Consider the following 17,649-nt stretch of genomic DNA (forward strand, 5'->3'; position numbering starts at 1 on the left):
CTCCAATGTAAGGGGTCACTTCTACACTGACCTCAATGTAAGAGGTTACTTCTACACTGACCGCCAATGTAAGGGGTCACTTCTACACTGACCTCCAATGTAAGGGGTCACTTCTACACTGATCACAAATGTAAGGGGTCACTTCTTAAATGATCATAAAAATAATTGGACACTTTTACACTGATCACCAGTGTAAGAGGTAACCTCTACACTGACCTCCAATTGGAGGGATCACTTCTCCACTGATCATCGATGTAAAGGGCCACTTCTGTACAGACTTTCAATGTTAGGTGTCACTTTTACACTGACCTCCAATTTTAAGGGCCACTTCTACACTGGCCATCAATGTAAAGGGTTGCATCTATACTGGCCTCAAATGTGAGGGGTTGCTTCTATATTAACCAACAAAGTAATGTGCCACTTCAACACTGATCATCTAAGGATTCACTTCAATGATGAACAACTTACACTAACCATTAATATAAGGGATCCCTTCTACAATGACCTCCAAAGTGAGGGGTCACTCTACAATGACCTCCAAAGTGAGGGGTCACTTCTACAATGACCTCCAAAGTGAGGGGTCACTTCTACAATGACTTCCAATGTAAGGGGTCACTTCAACACTGACCATAAATGTAAGGGATCACTTCTATACTGACCTCCAATGTAAGAGGTCACTTCACTGACCATTGCCGTAAGGGGTCACTTTAACGATGACCATCAATGCAAGAGTTACTAGCATTGACCATCAATGTAAGGGGTCACGTCTGCATCGATCTCCAATGTAAGAGTCCCTTTCACACTGACCTCCAATTTAAAGGGTCACTTCTACATTGACCATCAATGTAAGAGGTCATTACAGTTTTCATTGTGTGTTTCTTTGACTGTTATTGTTAGAACATGTTTCATTTCATGAATATTAAGTAAACCCCATTCTTTATTCTTATATTTAAAACTCTCTGCAACCTAGTGGTCACACTAATGTGCCATGAGATGTAGATATAAAAATTATAGTTGTATTTCCCGAGACTTGAAAACTATTTGAAGGATTTCTTCTTAAAAAAGTTGACCTAAAATGTCTTTCCAGCACTGATACGTAAGGAGATCTTATAACCTAGTCTACAGACAGGTGGTCACATGATTCAATAGCAGCTGGCTAAAAGCTTTAAAGGGTTAAAGGATGAGTATTAGAACCACAAGATTTCTCTGCAGCCGTCTGGCAGTGCAGGGTTAAGCGCCGTGCATATTAGTGTTGTCTTCTCAGTCTCCTGGCAACGGTGACATGACTGAGGGACGTCAGATCCGGAAGAGACCAACCAAGGCATTGAGAGACACCTGTGACAGGCTGAGACATGAGCAGCCAGTGAGACGACCACCTGAGTGACGGTGAACATACTGCAGAGAGACTGGTGGGGAAAAGCAAAATTCTCTACAAGAGAGTCACTGGACCCAAAGCAAGGCAGACAGCCTATAGGAGGCAGGCAATGCATCTGAGATGGGATGGAAATTAGCCTGCAGTCGAAAGAATATTTTTATCTGAGTTAGAGAGTGACTGAAACAAGTTGGTAAACACAACTAATCAGTCAGAACACGACACCAAATTTTGGTGATAAAAAACACATACCAGCTTCTGAAAAAAAATAGTTCAGATTCAAGAAAAACATTCAACATAAAAAAAAAAAAAATAGTTGTCTTCGTATTACGAGTCATCTGTTAGAAGAACGAAGAAGGAACGTCAAAGAATACAGTGATCTGTTCAGCAAAGAAAATAAACATGGAGCATCAAAAAAGGAAACAATTTAGTTCGAAATAAAATTAAGACAATTCATTAATCCGCTGCAACTTCGGTCCCTGAGAGGCAAACAGAAAAGACCTGATGAAATAATTTAACAGATGGCGAGAGACATCTGCAGTGTGTGAGATTGGTCATCTGTGAGACCGAGGTATGGAATGACACCTGTTAGACTGCTCCAGAGTGATGAAACGCAGAGGGATTGAGTGACTTCGAACGATGGGCATTTCTGCAAGAGAGATCAGGTGAGTGGAAGAAGGTAAGATGGAACTGAACAAATTTTAAATACTAGATGTAACAAAAAAGGAAATATCAAAAAGGACTCCTAAAAATTAGAATTCGATGAGCTAGCCAAGGCATTGAGCCAAGAAGACAATGCCGGTATTTGTTGCCTTTTGAGCTGTCTTCAGGATTCATTATTTCTTGATAGGGGATGGTCGACGGAGCAGAGGAAAATAGACCCACAGGATCACCTTGAGAAATGGAGAGAAGACAGGGAGGGGGGAGGGAGGACGTAGAATAAAGCAGCAGCACAGACTTAAAACACTGAAGAAGTGAATGTTACAGGCAGGCTAGATTGGGAAAGAGAGAATCGTGAAAGCGGAGTTAGATACTGGAGACCCTAACAAATGATTTCAGTCTGGAAGGACAAACAATGCAGAACTGTTGACAACATAAAGCTTAAGCAGTTATAATATGTGATACAGCCTGAGAGGTAATCAAGACGCATTTGTTTTCTCTTCAGGAGGTCCAGCTAAATCATTGCTTAGAAGGTCTGGCATGTGGAAGTACCTCATGGGAGCCTTCGAATCATTGAAGAAGTTGTCCACATCCAAGATGCCATGACAAATCTTGCAGCCTTTGGGCAATGAATTCAGAGCCAGGTACGCTTCACCCCTCTCCACGGGGTTCCATCCATCAGTCATTAACAGGGTCCATCCACTCCTCATCCTCCAGTTCAATCTGCTCCGGAGATATTGGTCGTGTCCTCTCTTCCAATGTCCGCCGACTTCATGGAGCCCTAAACCGACTGCTAAGTGAACCGGAGAGGGAACAGCTTTTGCACTGTTTGCGACTCTATCACTCTCGTAGGAATGTTTTTGACCTGGTAAGGACACTGCGCCTTATTCTGCGCCCCCAGGACCAGAGACAACTTTTTCCGATGCTACGCCTTGTTATCCCGCGTTCTGATCAATTATTGTTTGACCAGTACACCTCAGAGGGACTGTACATAAAGGATTTGCCTTCAGGACCCTCTGGATACAATTTGGTTTTAGGTGATGGTGGTGTGTCAGCATTTACCAACCCAATATCAGGGACAACACAGGCCTTTAACTCATCAATCCCAGGCACAAATCCTGCCTTTAACAACCCAGTACCAGGGACAGCTCCTGCCTTTAACACTCCAAGACAAGGAGCAGGTCCTGCCTTCAATAGTCCAGTACCAGGGACAGCTACTACCTTTAGTACCCAAGCATTTGGTCCTCCAGCACCTGGAGCATCTTATCCTGTAGGACCACCAGCCTACAATAACTCTCCACCTGCTGCCTCCAAGCCAGAGCTTCGTCAGGTTCTTCTTAAAAGAAGCAAAAACCAAGAAGGACTTGGTTTTAGTATCCGTGGAGGTGTGGAACATGGCACAGGCATCTATGTGTCACTGGTTGAACCTGGTTCTTTGGCAGAAGAAGAAGGACTTAGAGTCGGGGATCAGATTCTAAAAGCAAATGGGCGACCTTTAGACAGGGTCAGCCATAGTGAAGCTGTTAAGGTAAGTTACTTCTACTTCCAGTACTAATAAAAATATACTGTAGCTTCACATTGCAGAGGATTGTGTTCTAAGCTGGGTGCTTGATGACTAGAGGAACAAACAAGAAAGCGACTTCAGTGCTGCAAATGGCAAGTGGCTTCATATTGTGCAAGAATAGCTTGCAGGCCTCTGTTACATGGTGCATTGGTCAATGATAGTGACAATGCTTTTTGAGTTTCTGAGATCAATTAGTATAGAAAACTAAATTCATTGAACTTCTATCCAACCAGTGGCTTAGGAGTCATATGTAGCTCACAGTTCCCTCTAATAATCCACTCAGCAGCTTCTCGGCTGTTGCTTCGTTTGTCTCAATTACTGATGCTTTGTGGCCTGATTTCTATTATTATTAAATTACATAAAATAATGATTCTATTTTCAGACTATTTTATATTGATCCGGATATGAAAATGAATTTAGCAGGTGGCAATAGCAAAACCCACATTCATAGTAACACGGCTAACAACAGCTGTCTGCATGTAGCATATACAGTATTCCTGTTCACAGTGCACGTCTTTGCAATGATCATTCGGGGATCAATAATTCCTCACAGTTGGGTTTGTGTGTTTCTGTAATAAATAGGACCAATAACTGGATTGCCTCCCTAACTTGTCATATCTGGAAGTAGCTCACCGGCAGCAGAAGGTGGGGAATATCTGCTCTAAGCTATTGAGCTGCTAGTTGTACACAAATCACCGAATTGAAAATTTGCATCTATTACCGTCTATCACACTCGATTAAAATGACAGCTGGAATGCTAGGGTGACTGCAAGAAGAAAACACATTCTATTACAGATTCAGTCTCTTCAACTGATACTCATTAGCTGAAACGTTCTAAAAACTAGAAGACTGAAGTTGGTTATGTGCTGCTTTACCAATGATGTCATTCACATAGATAAAACTGACAAGCGTCTTTTATTAGAAGCACTGTGAGGAGCTCTGCTAAGCCCTTTTGAAGAGCAGGTGACACCAGCACAATATGTAGGTTTCCAGCACTGAGAGCTCGGCACATAGTGGTGGGATTTAAATCTCTGGAAACAGACCTAAATAGCGTCTACCTTGCTACTTGACCCTCTACCTTTAACCTAATCCTAGGAAACCCTATGCTAATACCCCTCCCCTGTAACTAACCCTACATCCAGGGGCAGACTGACAACTCATGGGGCCCCCGGGCAATAGGGGATCATGGGGCCCCTGTGTCCTTGCCCAAACTCAGAAAAGCCTATGAAAAAGGTACTAGGGGCATCTCATGGGGCCCCCTACTAACCCCGGGACCTCGGGCAGTGCCCGAGTTTCCAAATGGTCAGTCCGCCCCTGCCTACATCCCCATAGCACTGAATGACTAGCCTGACCCTGAAATTGAATACTTAATCTGACCAAAACATAAAGCCCAGCCCTGGGCACAACAAGAAAAACATGTGCAGTAGGGCCCACCACATTGCAACGGTTAAATGCTTGCAGGAGAGTATCTATGCTTGTATAATGCTTGCAGGAGAGAAAGTACATGACTACCTGCTGTCCTCCTCTCCATAAGGCTGGGTTTAGACCTGCATCTAAACCAGGGGTCTCCAAACTCCGGCCCGCAGGCCGGATTTGGCCCTTTGCTTGCTTTTGTCCAGCCCTTGGGACACTTTTCCTTCCACTATACGAAGCACAATTCCTTCCATTGACACCAACAATGGGATGCTATTCCTCCCACTGACACCAATGATGGGGCACTATTCCTCCCACTGACACCAATAATGAGGCACTATTCCTCCCACTGACACCAATGATGGGACACTTTTCCTCCCGCTAACACCAATGATGGGGCACTATTCCTCCCACTGAGACCAACGATTGAGTGCTATTATTCCCACTTGCACCAATTATGGGGCACTGTTCCTCCCACTGACTCCAATGATGGAGCACTATTCCTCCCACTGCGACAAACAACGGGGCAGTATTCCTCCCACTGAGACAAACAATGGGGCACTATTCCTCCCACTGGCACAAACGACTGAGTGCTATTTTACCCACTGAGACAAACAATGGGGGCAGTATTCCTCCCACTGAATCCAATTATGGGGTGCTATTCCTCCCACTGACACCAACAATGGGATACTATTCCTCTCACTGACACCAATGATGGAGCACTATTCCACCCACTGAGACAAACAACGGGGCACTATTCCTCCCACTGACACAAACAATGGGGCGCTATTCCTCCCACTGACACAAACGATGGGGCGCTATTCCTCCCACTGACACCAACGATGGGGCGCTATTCCTCCCACTGACACCAATGATGGGGCACTGTTCCTCCCACTGACCTCAGCAACAGGGCACTGTTCGTCCCACTGATGCCAGGGCATTTTCTACTCCCACCGACCACAATCTGGCCCCCCTAAAGTTTGAAGGACAGTAAACTGGCCCTTTGTTTCAAAAGTTTGGAGACCGCTGATCTAAACCCTCTGCTCCTCCGAAAAGCGATCTATGGTCTAATTACTTTTCAGGGGGATTGACAGGCGGTGAGGAGGTGATGTGACTCCCCCTAACTGCCTGTTTTAACCCACTTTTTGCTAAACAAATGCCCCATACTCACACGCATTGTGCGCAGCTGCAGAGCATTTGTGGCTCTTCCACATTTGTTTGAATGAGTCATGTTCAGCAGGCTTACGACCCAACGATTGCAGCATGTTGGACAATTTTTGCCCCAAGTGTGAAGGGAAGCATTGCGACCCGAGCATGTAAACACCCCCGTCTGCTGCCATTGCAGCTTAACTAGTTGTGGACCAACCACATTTTATGTTTCACATTGCTGCCTACTTCCAGGTTTCGGGTGCGCCCCCGCCCTCCCGCTCCGCATGTGATTGTACACAGCAGAGATTGTCCTTAAGTCCCAGCCAATGATTCAATGCCAAGACCTATTGATCAGCTGTGTACAATCAACACAGAGCTCCATACAGAGGGAACAATATCTCTGTTTCTCATTACTGCTTTGCCAGTGAGGGAATCCTGGGGTGTCAGCAGGGTCACCAAATTTACTGTCCCCACTGGAAGATTTCCCCTATTATTTTTCTGGGGACAACCCAAAATTTGGGATTTTCTTCTTACCTTCACTTTCAATGATAACAGTAAAGAGGAAAAATAGAGAGGATGGATCTCCCTAATGGGGGCATAGACAGCAATACAAACTGACAGGGGTTCCAACTCATCTCCACTGTGTCCAAAACTAAAAAAAAAAAAGTTTTGCCTTTAGTTATATTTTAAGCTGGCCATACACTAGTAGAAATTCCTAAAAAAAATCGAATGCCAAAAGCAAAAAAAATTTTAAGTACTTTTGAACAACATTAGTCAAGTCATTGAATGTACAGAGAAGTTTCATACAAGTATCTGTACAAATGTTTGTACATCTGTTCCAAAAACTACTATTGTATGGCCAGCTTTAACCTCTTCATAACCTGTACTTACCTTGCCAATGCCAAAAGGATCAGGCTACCCTGCTTAAAGTGTTAGTAAACCCACAACAGCAAAATCAGCCTGTATATGACCTAACACATGCTTGTTATGCTCACTGTGAAACCTAAAAGGTTAATTCTCCACATTGTGTAAAAAGGTGGTTTGATCCTGTCTTCTCTGATCCTCCCCTCCTTCCATTGTCCCTTCAATATCTCCTGATAGAACAGAGCTTTTGAGTCACTATGCACATGCTCAGTTAGGTGTGTATTGCTAGAGAGGTTTTTTTTTTTTGTTTTCTTGGGAGAGTGCATGTGATCAGAACAGGGCCAATCAGCGCTGTCCAAACAAAGGTCAGGGGTCCTGTATCCTCCTAGAAGAGAAAGAAAACTCCTCCTACAAGCTTTAGCTAGCGGTGGGCTGAACACTGATAGAAGTCACAAGACTGCTCTAACTGCTGATGAGAAAAGGAAATTAGCAGTTCATATTTACTAAAATAATTGCACTTCCATGTTGAGTGTACTGTGGGAGAGCAGATAGAGTGATTGAAGGGTCCTGGGTTTAGTAACACTTTAAAAACAACACCAAAGTCCTTCCACCTAAAATTTGCATTGAGATACTGCCCCTTGATACCAACTGATTCATGCCAGATAGACACACCGGCTGAGAGAAATAGAATGGTTGCCAGTGGCATCTTGAAACTTCTAGTTGCTTGATATTCATGCTATTTAATAATTTTGGTGTTACTGATCCAAAACCAGCGAGCAGTCAGCGAACTACTGATCTACATACTTGCCAGGAATCTTGCATTTTCAGAAGAGGTCAGTAATAGCAACCTGTGCATTCCTCTAACAATGTTCATGGTGGAAGAGCTTTTTTGTTTTTATTTCTGATTCAGACCTGCTCAGAGATAGAAGGATGTCACTCAGTACCTATGATTGGTATCGTCAAAAAACTCTACTATTTTCATTATACTAATGGGATATCTAGGTGATGTGTGGGCTGCTTCCATACAACGAGGGAGCTCGAAAAAAGTATATTGGTTAGATTAAACAATTGGCGCACCACACCGAAATAAGGGTGGCCTGAGGGCCCGATGTCCTCTAGTGGGCCCTGTGCCCACTGCCCGGCACCATAGAGCTTGATTGGCATTTATCATTGAACACCAGAATTGGCAGGTCTGTCACTGGCACCATGTGCTTTTCACAGAGAGCAGGTTTACTCTGAACACATGTGACAGATGTGAAAGGGTCTGGAGAAGCCGTGGAGAATATTATGCTGCCTGTAATATCATACAGCATGACCATTTTGGTGGTGGGTCAGTGATGGTCTGGGGAGGCATATCCATAGAGGGACACACAGACCTCTACAGGCTAGACAATGGCATGGCACCCTGACCGCCATTAGGTATCGGGATGAAATCCTTGGACCCATTGTCAGACCCTACGCTGGTGCAGTGGGTCCTGGGTTCCTCCTAGTGCATGACAATGCCCAGCCTCATATGGCGAGAATATGCAGGCAGTTCCTGGAGGATGAAGGAATTGATACCGTTGAATGGCCCCCACACTCGCCTGACCTAAATCCAATAGAGAACCTCTGGGATATCATGTTTCGGTCCATCCGACACCACCAGGTTGCACCTCAGACTGTCCAGGAGCTCTGTGATGCCCTGGTCAAGATCTGGGAGGAAATAGCCCAGGACGCCATCCGTTGTCTCATCAGGAGCATGCCCCAATGTTGTCAGGCATGCATACAAGCACGTGGGGGCCATACAAACTACTGAGTACCATTTTGAGTTGTTGCAATGACATTTCAACAAAATGAACTAGCCTGCTGTATCATTTTTTCACTTTGATTTTCGAGGTGTCTGTGAATTCAGTCCTCTGTTGGTCGATCATTTTCATTTCCATCAAACGATGGGGCATCCTTACGTTCCTAACACATTACCCAGTACATATCAGTATAGATATCCAGCAGGAGATTTTTCCCCATTGAGATCTGATGTGTTTTCAACGTGTTCCTTTAATTTTTTTGAGCAGTGTGTATATATATATATATATATATATATATATATATATATATATATATACACACATACACACACACACACCCTCTTATAGCAGAGCAGGCCAGTGGGAGGTCTTTCCCATCTCCCCACTGGCACAGTCAAAGAAGTGGGAAGCATTTCTCTTATTGCACAGTTGGTCAAAGAAAGGTCAAGATTTTTTAGGATGATACAATGATATAGCATAAAACACATGTACATCAAAAAATCTGAAGAAAAATATAACATTGATTAGTTTTGGTATTCAAGTAAGGTGCGCATGTATACATAGTCAATAATATTGCACAAAATGGCAACAGGGGTTAAGAATCTTATGAATCCAGGCCTAGGTTGGTTCCTCCACAGGGTATAAAACAATTAGTAGAAATAACGTAAAAGATGATGGTGGGCCACGAGCGATCAAGTAACTCATTGGTTGAGCGGGGTGGTATATAGTGGATGAGGTTGTGGGAACATTTATATGGGGAGGGGGGATAAGGAAGCAGGTACAAGAAAAGAAGTAAGGGAAAGGGTAATAAATATAAGGAAAAATGAGAGAATGAGAGAGGACGTAGACATAGTAAATAAATGTCCAGGACTGAGTAGCTGGTAATTAAATGTTCATTAAATGTTCATTCTTTTGACCAAGAGGGCCTCCTAGGGCTCCACTGCAAGAACCTAGCAAAGCTGAGATAACATGGTAATAGGTACCTTTGTCCAAGCCTGAGAGGGGTATTCTGGCACTTCCCTGGCTATACATTTTGGTATCAAAAGTTTACCACTCCTTTCAGTAAAAACATTGGTCAAGCATGTGGAGATGGCTATCCATAAGTCCTTCTATTTTCTGTTTTTGAAATTTGACCAAACTTTCTCCCCCATTTTAGTGGGTTACAATGAGTGGGAAATAGATGTTGCAGAGCTGGTACGTGGATTAGTTTTTAAATTGTAGGTATGAAAAATATTCTTATGAAGTTATTTTGTGTGATTTGTTTCAAAACGATAAGGGACTTTATAGGGATAAAGAGTTGTACACTAGAAAAAAATTTGGCAGAGCACCACCTGTGAAGGAATTATGGAGAAACGTAGCTTGGGTAGAAGGCTGGATTACCTTAAAGTGTGGAGACAGGAAGATGGGAGAATAGTAGATAACTTAAGTAATAAGTGTCATCCTACATTGTTAAAGAATGCCTTTTGATGGGATTTAACATATGACATCTGTAGCATGGCAGGATCCAGAGAACTTGTTAATGTTATTGGAGCAGTAGTGTAGGCTTCGAGGCTTACCCAAAGAGGGACGCTGAGTTTGCTATAAAGAAGGGAAAGTTGTGCTATTTGGGCAGTGGAATAGTAACTACCAAGATGCAGAACACCCAGGCCACCTCCTGATTTAGTTTTGTGAAGAGTTTGGCAAGTAATCCTAAATCTTTGTGATTCTATAGATCTAAGGGTTTTATTTTGAAGTATGCATATGATATATAAGGGACAGGGATTGGGAAAACCTGAAAGTGGTAAAATTTGGGGAGGAAATCATTTTAATTGTGTCCTCTCATCCTAGCCAGGAGAAAGAGTAATTCCTTTTTCCCAGTCTGAGAGGAGTTTTGCAAATGATGAATTACGGGGGGTGGGGGTAATTGGCTTGATACATAGGAGCCGGTTTACTAAAGGCAAATAGACTGTTTACGTTTCAAGGGTAGTACTATGCAGGAGAATTTTCCCCAGATCTTAGTAAATGAGGGGATGCTCTGCTGACTTGCATCATCCGTCATGGTGAAAATGATCCCTATGTACGGGAGGCAGTTGAGTGTCAATTAAAATTCTTAAGACGGCTAAGTGTATGAGCAAGGATAGGGGATAGAGAAATATCTAAGAGTTTGGACTTTTGTCTATTTTTGCAAAGATAGAAGTGAAGTGCATAGAGAAGGATGGGGAGAGAAGTGATGGGGTTATTTAAGAACATGGTAGCATGGATGGAATCTGCCCAAATTTGTAAATGTATTTTAGGTGTATAAGTCTCCCAATATTATCACTGGCTCAGTGGCCTGGGATAAAGCCAACTTGTCCTACAGTTTTAGGTGTAAATAGACCAGGTATGGTAGCCAGTACTTTTGCCAAAGTAGACCTGGTGGAGTGGTCAGTTACTGGATTTGGCAACCTACATACTGCAGCAGTCAAGGTATCTCAGATCAATGAACAGCTGTGAAGTATGTTGCAATGAGTTGTAAATTTCTTTTAAGTGGAGGAAAATCTGCCAAGTTGGGTTTTTTGACTTTTAAGATCTAATTGCTGCTCGGACTTCAGAGAGGGTAATATCACTTTCCAGGAATTCTAGAAACGATGAATGAATAATGGATAGAGTCTTATGCTCTAGTGGTGAGTCAGCTTTTTGTGAGGTAAACAATTGCTATTTAGAGTATATAGCTGACAGGTTTTGCTGAAAAATTGGGTTGCTAGTTACAGAGCCATCTGATTACTTGAGATTTATTGGTTTGTAAAAATGTCTGGTTGTTAGAGGCGTCTGGCTAACTTACAGTTCATTTTATTCCCTTTGAGATAAAAGTTATGTTTGTCCAACCTAATTTGTTTTTTCTGTGTAATGTGTCAAAGCCAGATTTAGATAGTGTTTTAACATTATTAACTCGTGTCTAAAGGTCTGTACTCTGAAATTGGGTTTGGAGAATCTGATATTCTGCTTCAAGTTGAGAAATTTTCTCAGTTCGCATTTTCTTTGTGTTGCCAACTGGATAAATCTAAACTCTAATTGTAGCCTGGGCTTCCCAACTGTGATCTGAGAAGGTTCGCTACCAGTCTTCCTGAAAAGCTATATTTAGAGGGAGGAAGAAAGATGGACCACTTAGTAGGGAATCATTGATGCACAAGTGAAAGTGTGAGGTCTTATTATCAGATTTTGTAAGATCCAAGAGATTAGGTCATGGTCTGACCATGGAATGGGACACATTTCTGCTGAAAAGATGGAAGAGAGGGAGGAGTATCAGAGAAAAATATGATATATGTGAAAAAACAGTGGATATGGGTACAAGAAATGGGAATAATCTCATCTTGTGGGGTGCAATTTGCACCATGCATCCACAAGGCCATGGTGCGTCAATAGGGTTTGAAAGCATTCAGAAGGTGAATCATTGTGGGTAGGGGAAAGGTGTATAGATTTTATCCCTTCGTCCAGGGAAGGGTGTGGTATTGGTTGGACTCACCATATAATATCAAGAGTTCTTGTGTAGAAAAGTGGAGTACTTGAAAGACGAGGAAAAATCAGCTGGTCCGAATTCGGAGCTTAAGAAGATATGGTGGTGTCATATCCTGGACCAATCAAAGTAGGTTATCATCTGGATGTTCTTTGTTCATAGAAAATTGGCAAGATTTTTTAAAAGCAATCAGCACCACTTTTTTTTTATTTAGTGTCTGAGTTTGTCATTTAGAATTGTGGTTTAGGATGAGTGTAAAGTAAGAAGCTGAAACATGGGTCGCCTGTAAACACAGGCCAGAATGACCAAAAGTGTTGAAAGGCGTTTGTTCATTTCTGGAGTGTTAAGGCCTTGCACAGTTAGTGAAACAAGCTGGAATATTGTAGGAATATGATTGGTATGGGGGAGTTAAAGGGAAAGAGAAAAAAGTGGGATGGGTAGAAAGGGGAAAACTAGGACAGAATGGGATAAGGAAAAGGAGTGTAGAGAAGTGTTGGGGCGATATGGGACATGGGAATGATATGGGAGACAAAGATACAGGGAATCTAGGAGTCTCATAGGTTGTTAGGTTGTTATCCACAGAGGAATGGATAATTTTCATGTCCATTTGCAGATAGGTCAGTAAAGATGACTGTCGACACATCTCATTAGCGCAGACCTCACGATTGACCCAAGCAAATGAAGTGTAGAAAATGAGTAGAAATAGACTATACACAACGGTAGTATTGCAGACAGACTTGTCCATTGTGGGAGTAATTAATGTAAATTATTCTCTGTTCCATGTAAAGAGCAGTGTGATATACTCTGTCACTATATAGAAAAAAATATATTAATGCCATCCCCAATTCTGGGATTACTGCTTTCCAATACATCTTCCTTACAAACATGAATGTGCAGATTATACTATTGGTAATTTTCCTTTCTTATGTCTTTTTACTAAAAGTACAAATTGCATAATTAAAGAACTGCAGGAATGTGAGATCCATAAAGCAGAGTAAAGCTGGTCATGCACAGCTCGAATTCAAGCTGAATATGGCCTTAACACCACTTGCCTCAGCACACAATTGAAAAATCCTAGGAGCCAGGTGGAAAACGTCAGCCATATAGTCAATGGTGTATTTAGGTTTTGTGCTGCCCTAGGAAACACAAAGATCATCTGCCCCCATGGACACGAACCAACACCCCCCCTTCCCCCTCCTGACATTGACCAACAGCACCCCTGCCCGCCACCTGGGAGAGCCTTCCACTAAACCCACCCCCCGGCAATAGAGAGAAAGACACTCATCTTCACAGCTCTGGACATCCATGGGAGCGAGAATCAGGCTATACATACACCATCAAGAAGCCCGCAGCCTCTCTCGGATCCCACCTGGTTCCCATGGCACGTGTCCCCTCTTCCATCCCTTCTTCTGGGGGGAGGTGCTGCCCCCCTGAAAGATGCCGCCCTAGGCAAGTGCCTTGTGATAACTACGCCCCTGCATATAGTGTCTGCAGCCAATTAGCTACATTGACTGTTCAGGTATTCTGACAACCGCAGGTCCGGGCTCTTAGAATGTAGTAGCTCACTGCAGGAGATTCGTCCATCCATACGGTTTAGCATGCATGTGGGAGTCTATAGACTTATATAATCAACCTACTGCCTGAACAAGAGAAATCTTTATATATGTATGGCCAGCCTGAGGTAAGTGATATACTTCACCTTTATGCCCCCCTCCCCCCAGATGAGAATAGCATGCTACTATATGTAGCTCTGCCACTAACCAGCTGTCAGAGAGCTTCCCATACACATATGGGAATGACAATTAAAGGGTTACTATATCCACAACAGTAAAATCAGTCTGCGTATGCAGTGAAGCATGCTTTGTATACTCAATGTGGAAGCAAAGGGGTTAACTCTATACATTGCGTTAAAAGGCTATTTGATCCTGTCTTCTCTGATCCTCCCCTTATTCTACAGTCCCCAATCCATCTACTGACAGTACAGAACACTAGGAGTTACTCTGCACATGCTCAGTTTAGTGTGTATTGGTAGAGAGTTTTTTTTTGAGTGTGCATGTGATCAACACAGGGCCAATCAGTACTGCCCAGAGGGTCAGGGATTATGCAGACTCATATAAATTAAAATTCCTTCTACAAGCTTTAACCAGTACTCAGCTGGACACTGAAAGAAGTCACAAGACTGCTGATGAGAAAAAGTATTCAGCAGTTTATATTTACTAAAATAATTGCCTTTCCATGTTGTGTGTGCTGAGGGAGACCAGATGTAGTGCATATCTTTATGTCACTTTAAATCTGCAAAGTAAAATGTGAAAGTGTATTGAGATCCACATTTTGCAGCTAAACATCTCTGGATCACAAATATTCAGGTAAACAGAGTTGTCTTTAAGGAGGAGCAAAAGGAGCAGTTGCTCTGGACCCAGTCATTGTTGTGGGGCCCAAAGTAGCTTTCCCATACTTGCCAACTGTACTGTTTACACTCCCTTGTGCCTGGAAGTCTTTGTCCCGGGCTGTGTCTGATATCTCATTATGAAGTGCTGTCACTTATGCTGCCCAGCTCTGTCCTATTGCCATGCAAATGACTCACATGTCAGCATTCACATGGAAATAACAGCAGCATTCATATGTAAATAGTAGATGCAATTCGGGATTCATATGTAAGTAGAAGCGGCATTCATATGTATATTATGCCCCCCAACTTTCCAGCTGCCAACACCTCTGCTGGTGGTCAGCGTAAATTTCCCCTTACATTGGTGGCCAGTGTAGAAATTTCTTGGTTGTTGGTGTATGTAAAATCTCTCATTACATTGAATGTCAGTGCAAATTCTTCATTACATTGGTGGTCAGTGCAAATTCCCCATTACATTGGTCATCCATTTTAACCCCCCCTAACATTGGTGGTCGGTGTAGAAATGTCACCCCTCATCCAGCACTGCCTTTGATCCCATCCCCCCAAGCACTGCGACTGGTCCCATCAACCCCCTCCCCCCCAGCACTGCCACTGATCACACCCTCCCTCCGAGCACTGCCCATGATCCCTGGAGTTTTCTGTTTATTGGTGGGTCCCCTAACCTTCTCAGTCCATGGTGTGCAGGCAGTGAGAAGATGATGTGCTGTAACCTCTAGTAACCAATCAGTGAGTGGTAAGGATGTACAGTAATCTCTAGCAACCAATGGGTGAAGAGTAATGATGTGCAGTAACCTCTAACAACCAATCAGTAATGATGTATAATAACATCTAGCAATCAGTGAGCAGTAAGGATATGCAGTAACCTCTAGCAACAAACCAGCAAGCAGAAATCATGTGCTTTAACCTCTAGCATCTAATCAGTGAGCCGTAATGCGTGCTGTAACCTCTATCAACCAGTCAGTGAGCGGTAATGATATGCTGTAACCTCCAGCAATCATTTTCAGTTGGTGCCTGATCTGCTGGAGTAAACAGATTTTGAGTTTAGCTGCTATTTACTGTATGTCTCAGAGTAGGTGGAGAGCAAAATTCCATGGGGGGCCCTAGAAAATATTTCAGCAGGGACTGGCTGAGATTTAATCCATCAATGGGCAGACGGATCAACTTGGGTCCAATCAAGCACTCAATCAATCAACTTGGGTCCAATCAGACTATTGGATTCTTAGAACTTGGTTACTGCTTCCGGCTAGAGACGCCAGCAGTAATCATTGTGTGGGGAATAGAGCGATTATTTTTCCTTCAATTCCTGGTGGAAGGGAACAAAAAAATCGATTAATGGCTTGCCTTAGTCCTTACCGGAGAACTACGAAGAACTGGCAATAATTCTGTAAGAATTTGTCGCTGCCATAGCGATAGATTGTCTAAGTGGTGGCAGTAAGGACTACCTGCTGGATGTGTCAGTAATGAAACCAACACTGGCGAAAATGCCTTCCTGGATCAGGCACAGATCGTTCATAAGAGATCTACTGCCAGAAATGTAGCGTTAGAGCCATTTTGATTTCCCTCAATTCCTGGAGTTTGCCTAAAAGCTCTTAGCTTAAAAGATAAATTCACCTTTTGTAACATGTTACAGATGCACCGGCCTCTGCTCCCCCTGATCCCCCATTTTGACAGCTAACAGGGGATATTTTCCCCCTTCTTGCTGTCACAAATTGAAAAAAAAGTGCGGCCATACGGGGCTCCACCTACCCGGCCATGTCATTCATTCACGTTGTTCTGTGAATAAGAAAACTGCAAGCTTGTAGTTCTCAAGAAACTACCAGGGCGTTGTTTAGCGCTCTAGGTAGTCCATTCTTCCTGCCATTGTGTAACTGCCTGCCTGTATCAGAGGTATGGGCAGACAGATACACAACCGGCAGGACCACAATCTGCTGATCATGGGTGCAAAGCTTTACAGGCTCCTAACAAAAAATTATAAATGCACACTGTATTTTTTCACCTGCAAAAAATGTGCATTTTTTTTTTTTAGGTGAACTTATCCTTTAAAAAAAAAAAAATCTATAGTCTATTTATAGCTGCTATAAAATTATTACTGAAAACAGAAATGTTTACTGTGAGAATTGTTGAATGCACCAGCTGTAGGCCAGCATAAAGCCCCAGTACAAAACACCATGCGTACTGTGATTCTACTTTGGATTATGAATACTGATGTTTAGTTGGGTAGCACAAAAAAGCAATAAAGATGAGCAACGTGCAATAATCCATAGCAAATGAGTGAAATATTTTGCATGCCGTCATTGCATTTCCATTCAAAATCAAATACTGGTGAAGCGCTTCCAATATGACATAATAAATCATATATATAGCCTCATACCATAACCCTTTATAACAAACTGATTGCCCCAGTGTTCCGTCTGCTTTTGTGAATGTGCAAAAAAAAATAAAAGTGTATATATATATATATATATATATATATATATACACACACACATACATACACACACACACAGTATAGCTCTTAAAGCATACAAATTAATTAAACATAAATGTTTTATATATATATATATACAGTCATGGCCGAAATTGTTGGCACCCTTGATATTTCTCCAGGAAATCATGTATTTCTCACGAAACGTATTGCATTAACACATGTTTTGCTATACACATGTTTATTCCCTTTGTGTGTATTGGGACAAAACAAAAAAAGGGAGGAAAGAAAGCAAATTCGACATAATGTCACACAAACCTCCAAAAATGGGCTGGACAAAAGTATTGGCACCCTTTCACAACTGCGGATAAATAAGAATGTTACAAGCATGTGATGCTCCTGTAAACTCACCTGGGGCAAGTAACAGGTGTGGGCAATATAGAAATCACACCTGAAAGCAGATAAAAAGGAGAGACGTTCACTTAACCTTTGCATTGTGTGTCTGTCTGTGCCACACTAAGCATGGACAACAGAAAGAG

At 42.7% G+C, this 17,649-nt stretch overlaps 1 protein-coding gene across 7 annotated transcripts in view; it reads left to right on the forward strand.

The window, feature by feature from the left end:
- The first annotated feature begins 1,291 nt into the window (after positions 1 to 1,291).
- Positions 1,292 to 17,649, forward strand: part of WHRN (whirlin) — a 253,906-nt gene continuing 237,548 nt past the window's right edge. For 4 of the 7 annotated variants that reach the window (XM_089656380.1, XM_089656387.1, XM_089656384.1 and 1 more), the window contains exons 1-2: positions 1,293 to 2,037; positions 2,538 to 3,560. In XM_089656380.1, the coding sequence (XP_089512506.1) occupies positions 2,661 to 3,560 (900 nt within the window). In that variant the 5' untranslated portion in view covers positions 1,293 to 2,037; positions 2,538 to 2,660. Of the gene's footprint in view, positions 2,052 to 2,318; positions 3,561 to 17,649 lie in introns of those variants that run through there. The other 3 variants (XM_089656385.1, XM_089656383.1, XM_089656381.1) reach the window with 3 other exon arrangements.

This window comes from Staurois parvus, unplaced genomic scaffold (genome assembly GCF_062004578.1).
Source record: "Staurois parvus isolate SC_StPar_1 unplaced genomic scaffold, SC_StPar_1.0 ptg000902l, whole genome shotgun sequence".
In the NCBI taxonomy this organism is placed as follows: domain Eukaryota; kingdom Metazoa; phylum Chordata; class Amphibia; order Anura; family Ranidae; genus Staurois; species Staurois parvus.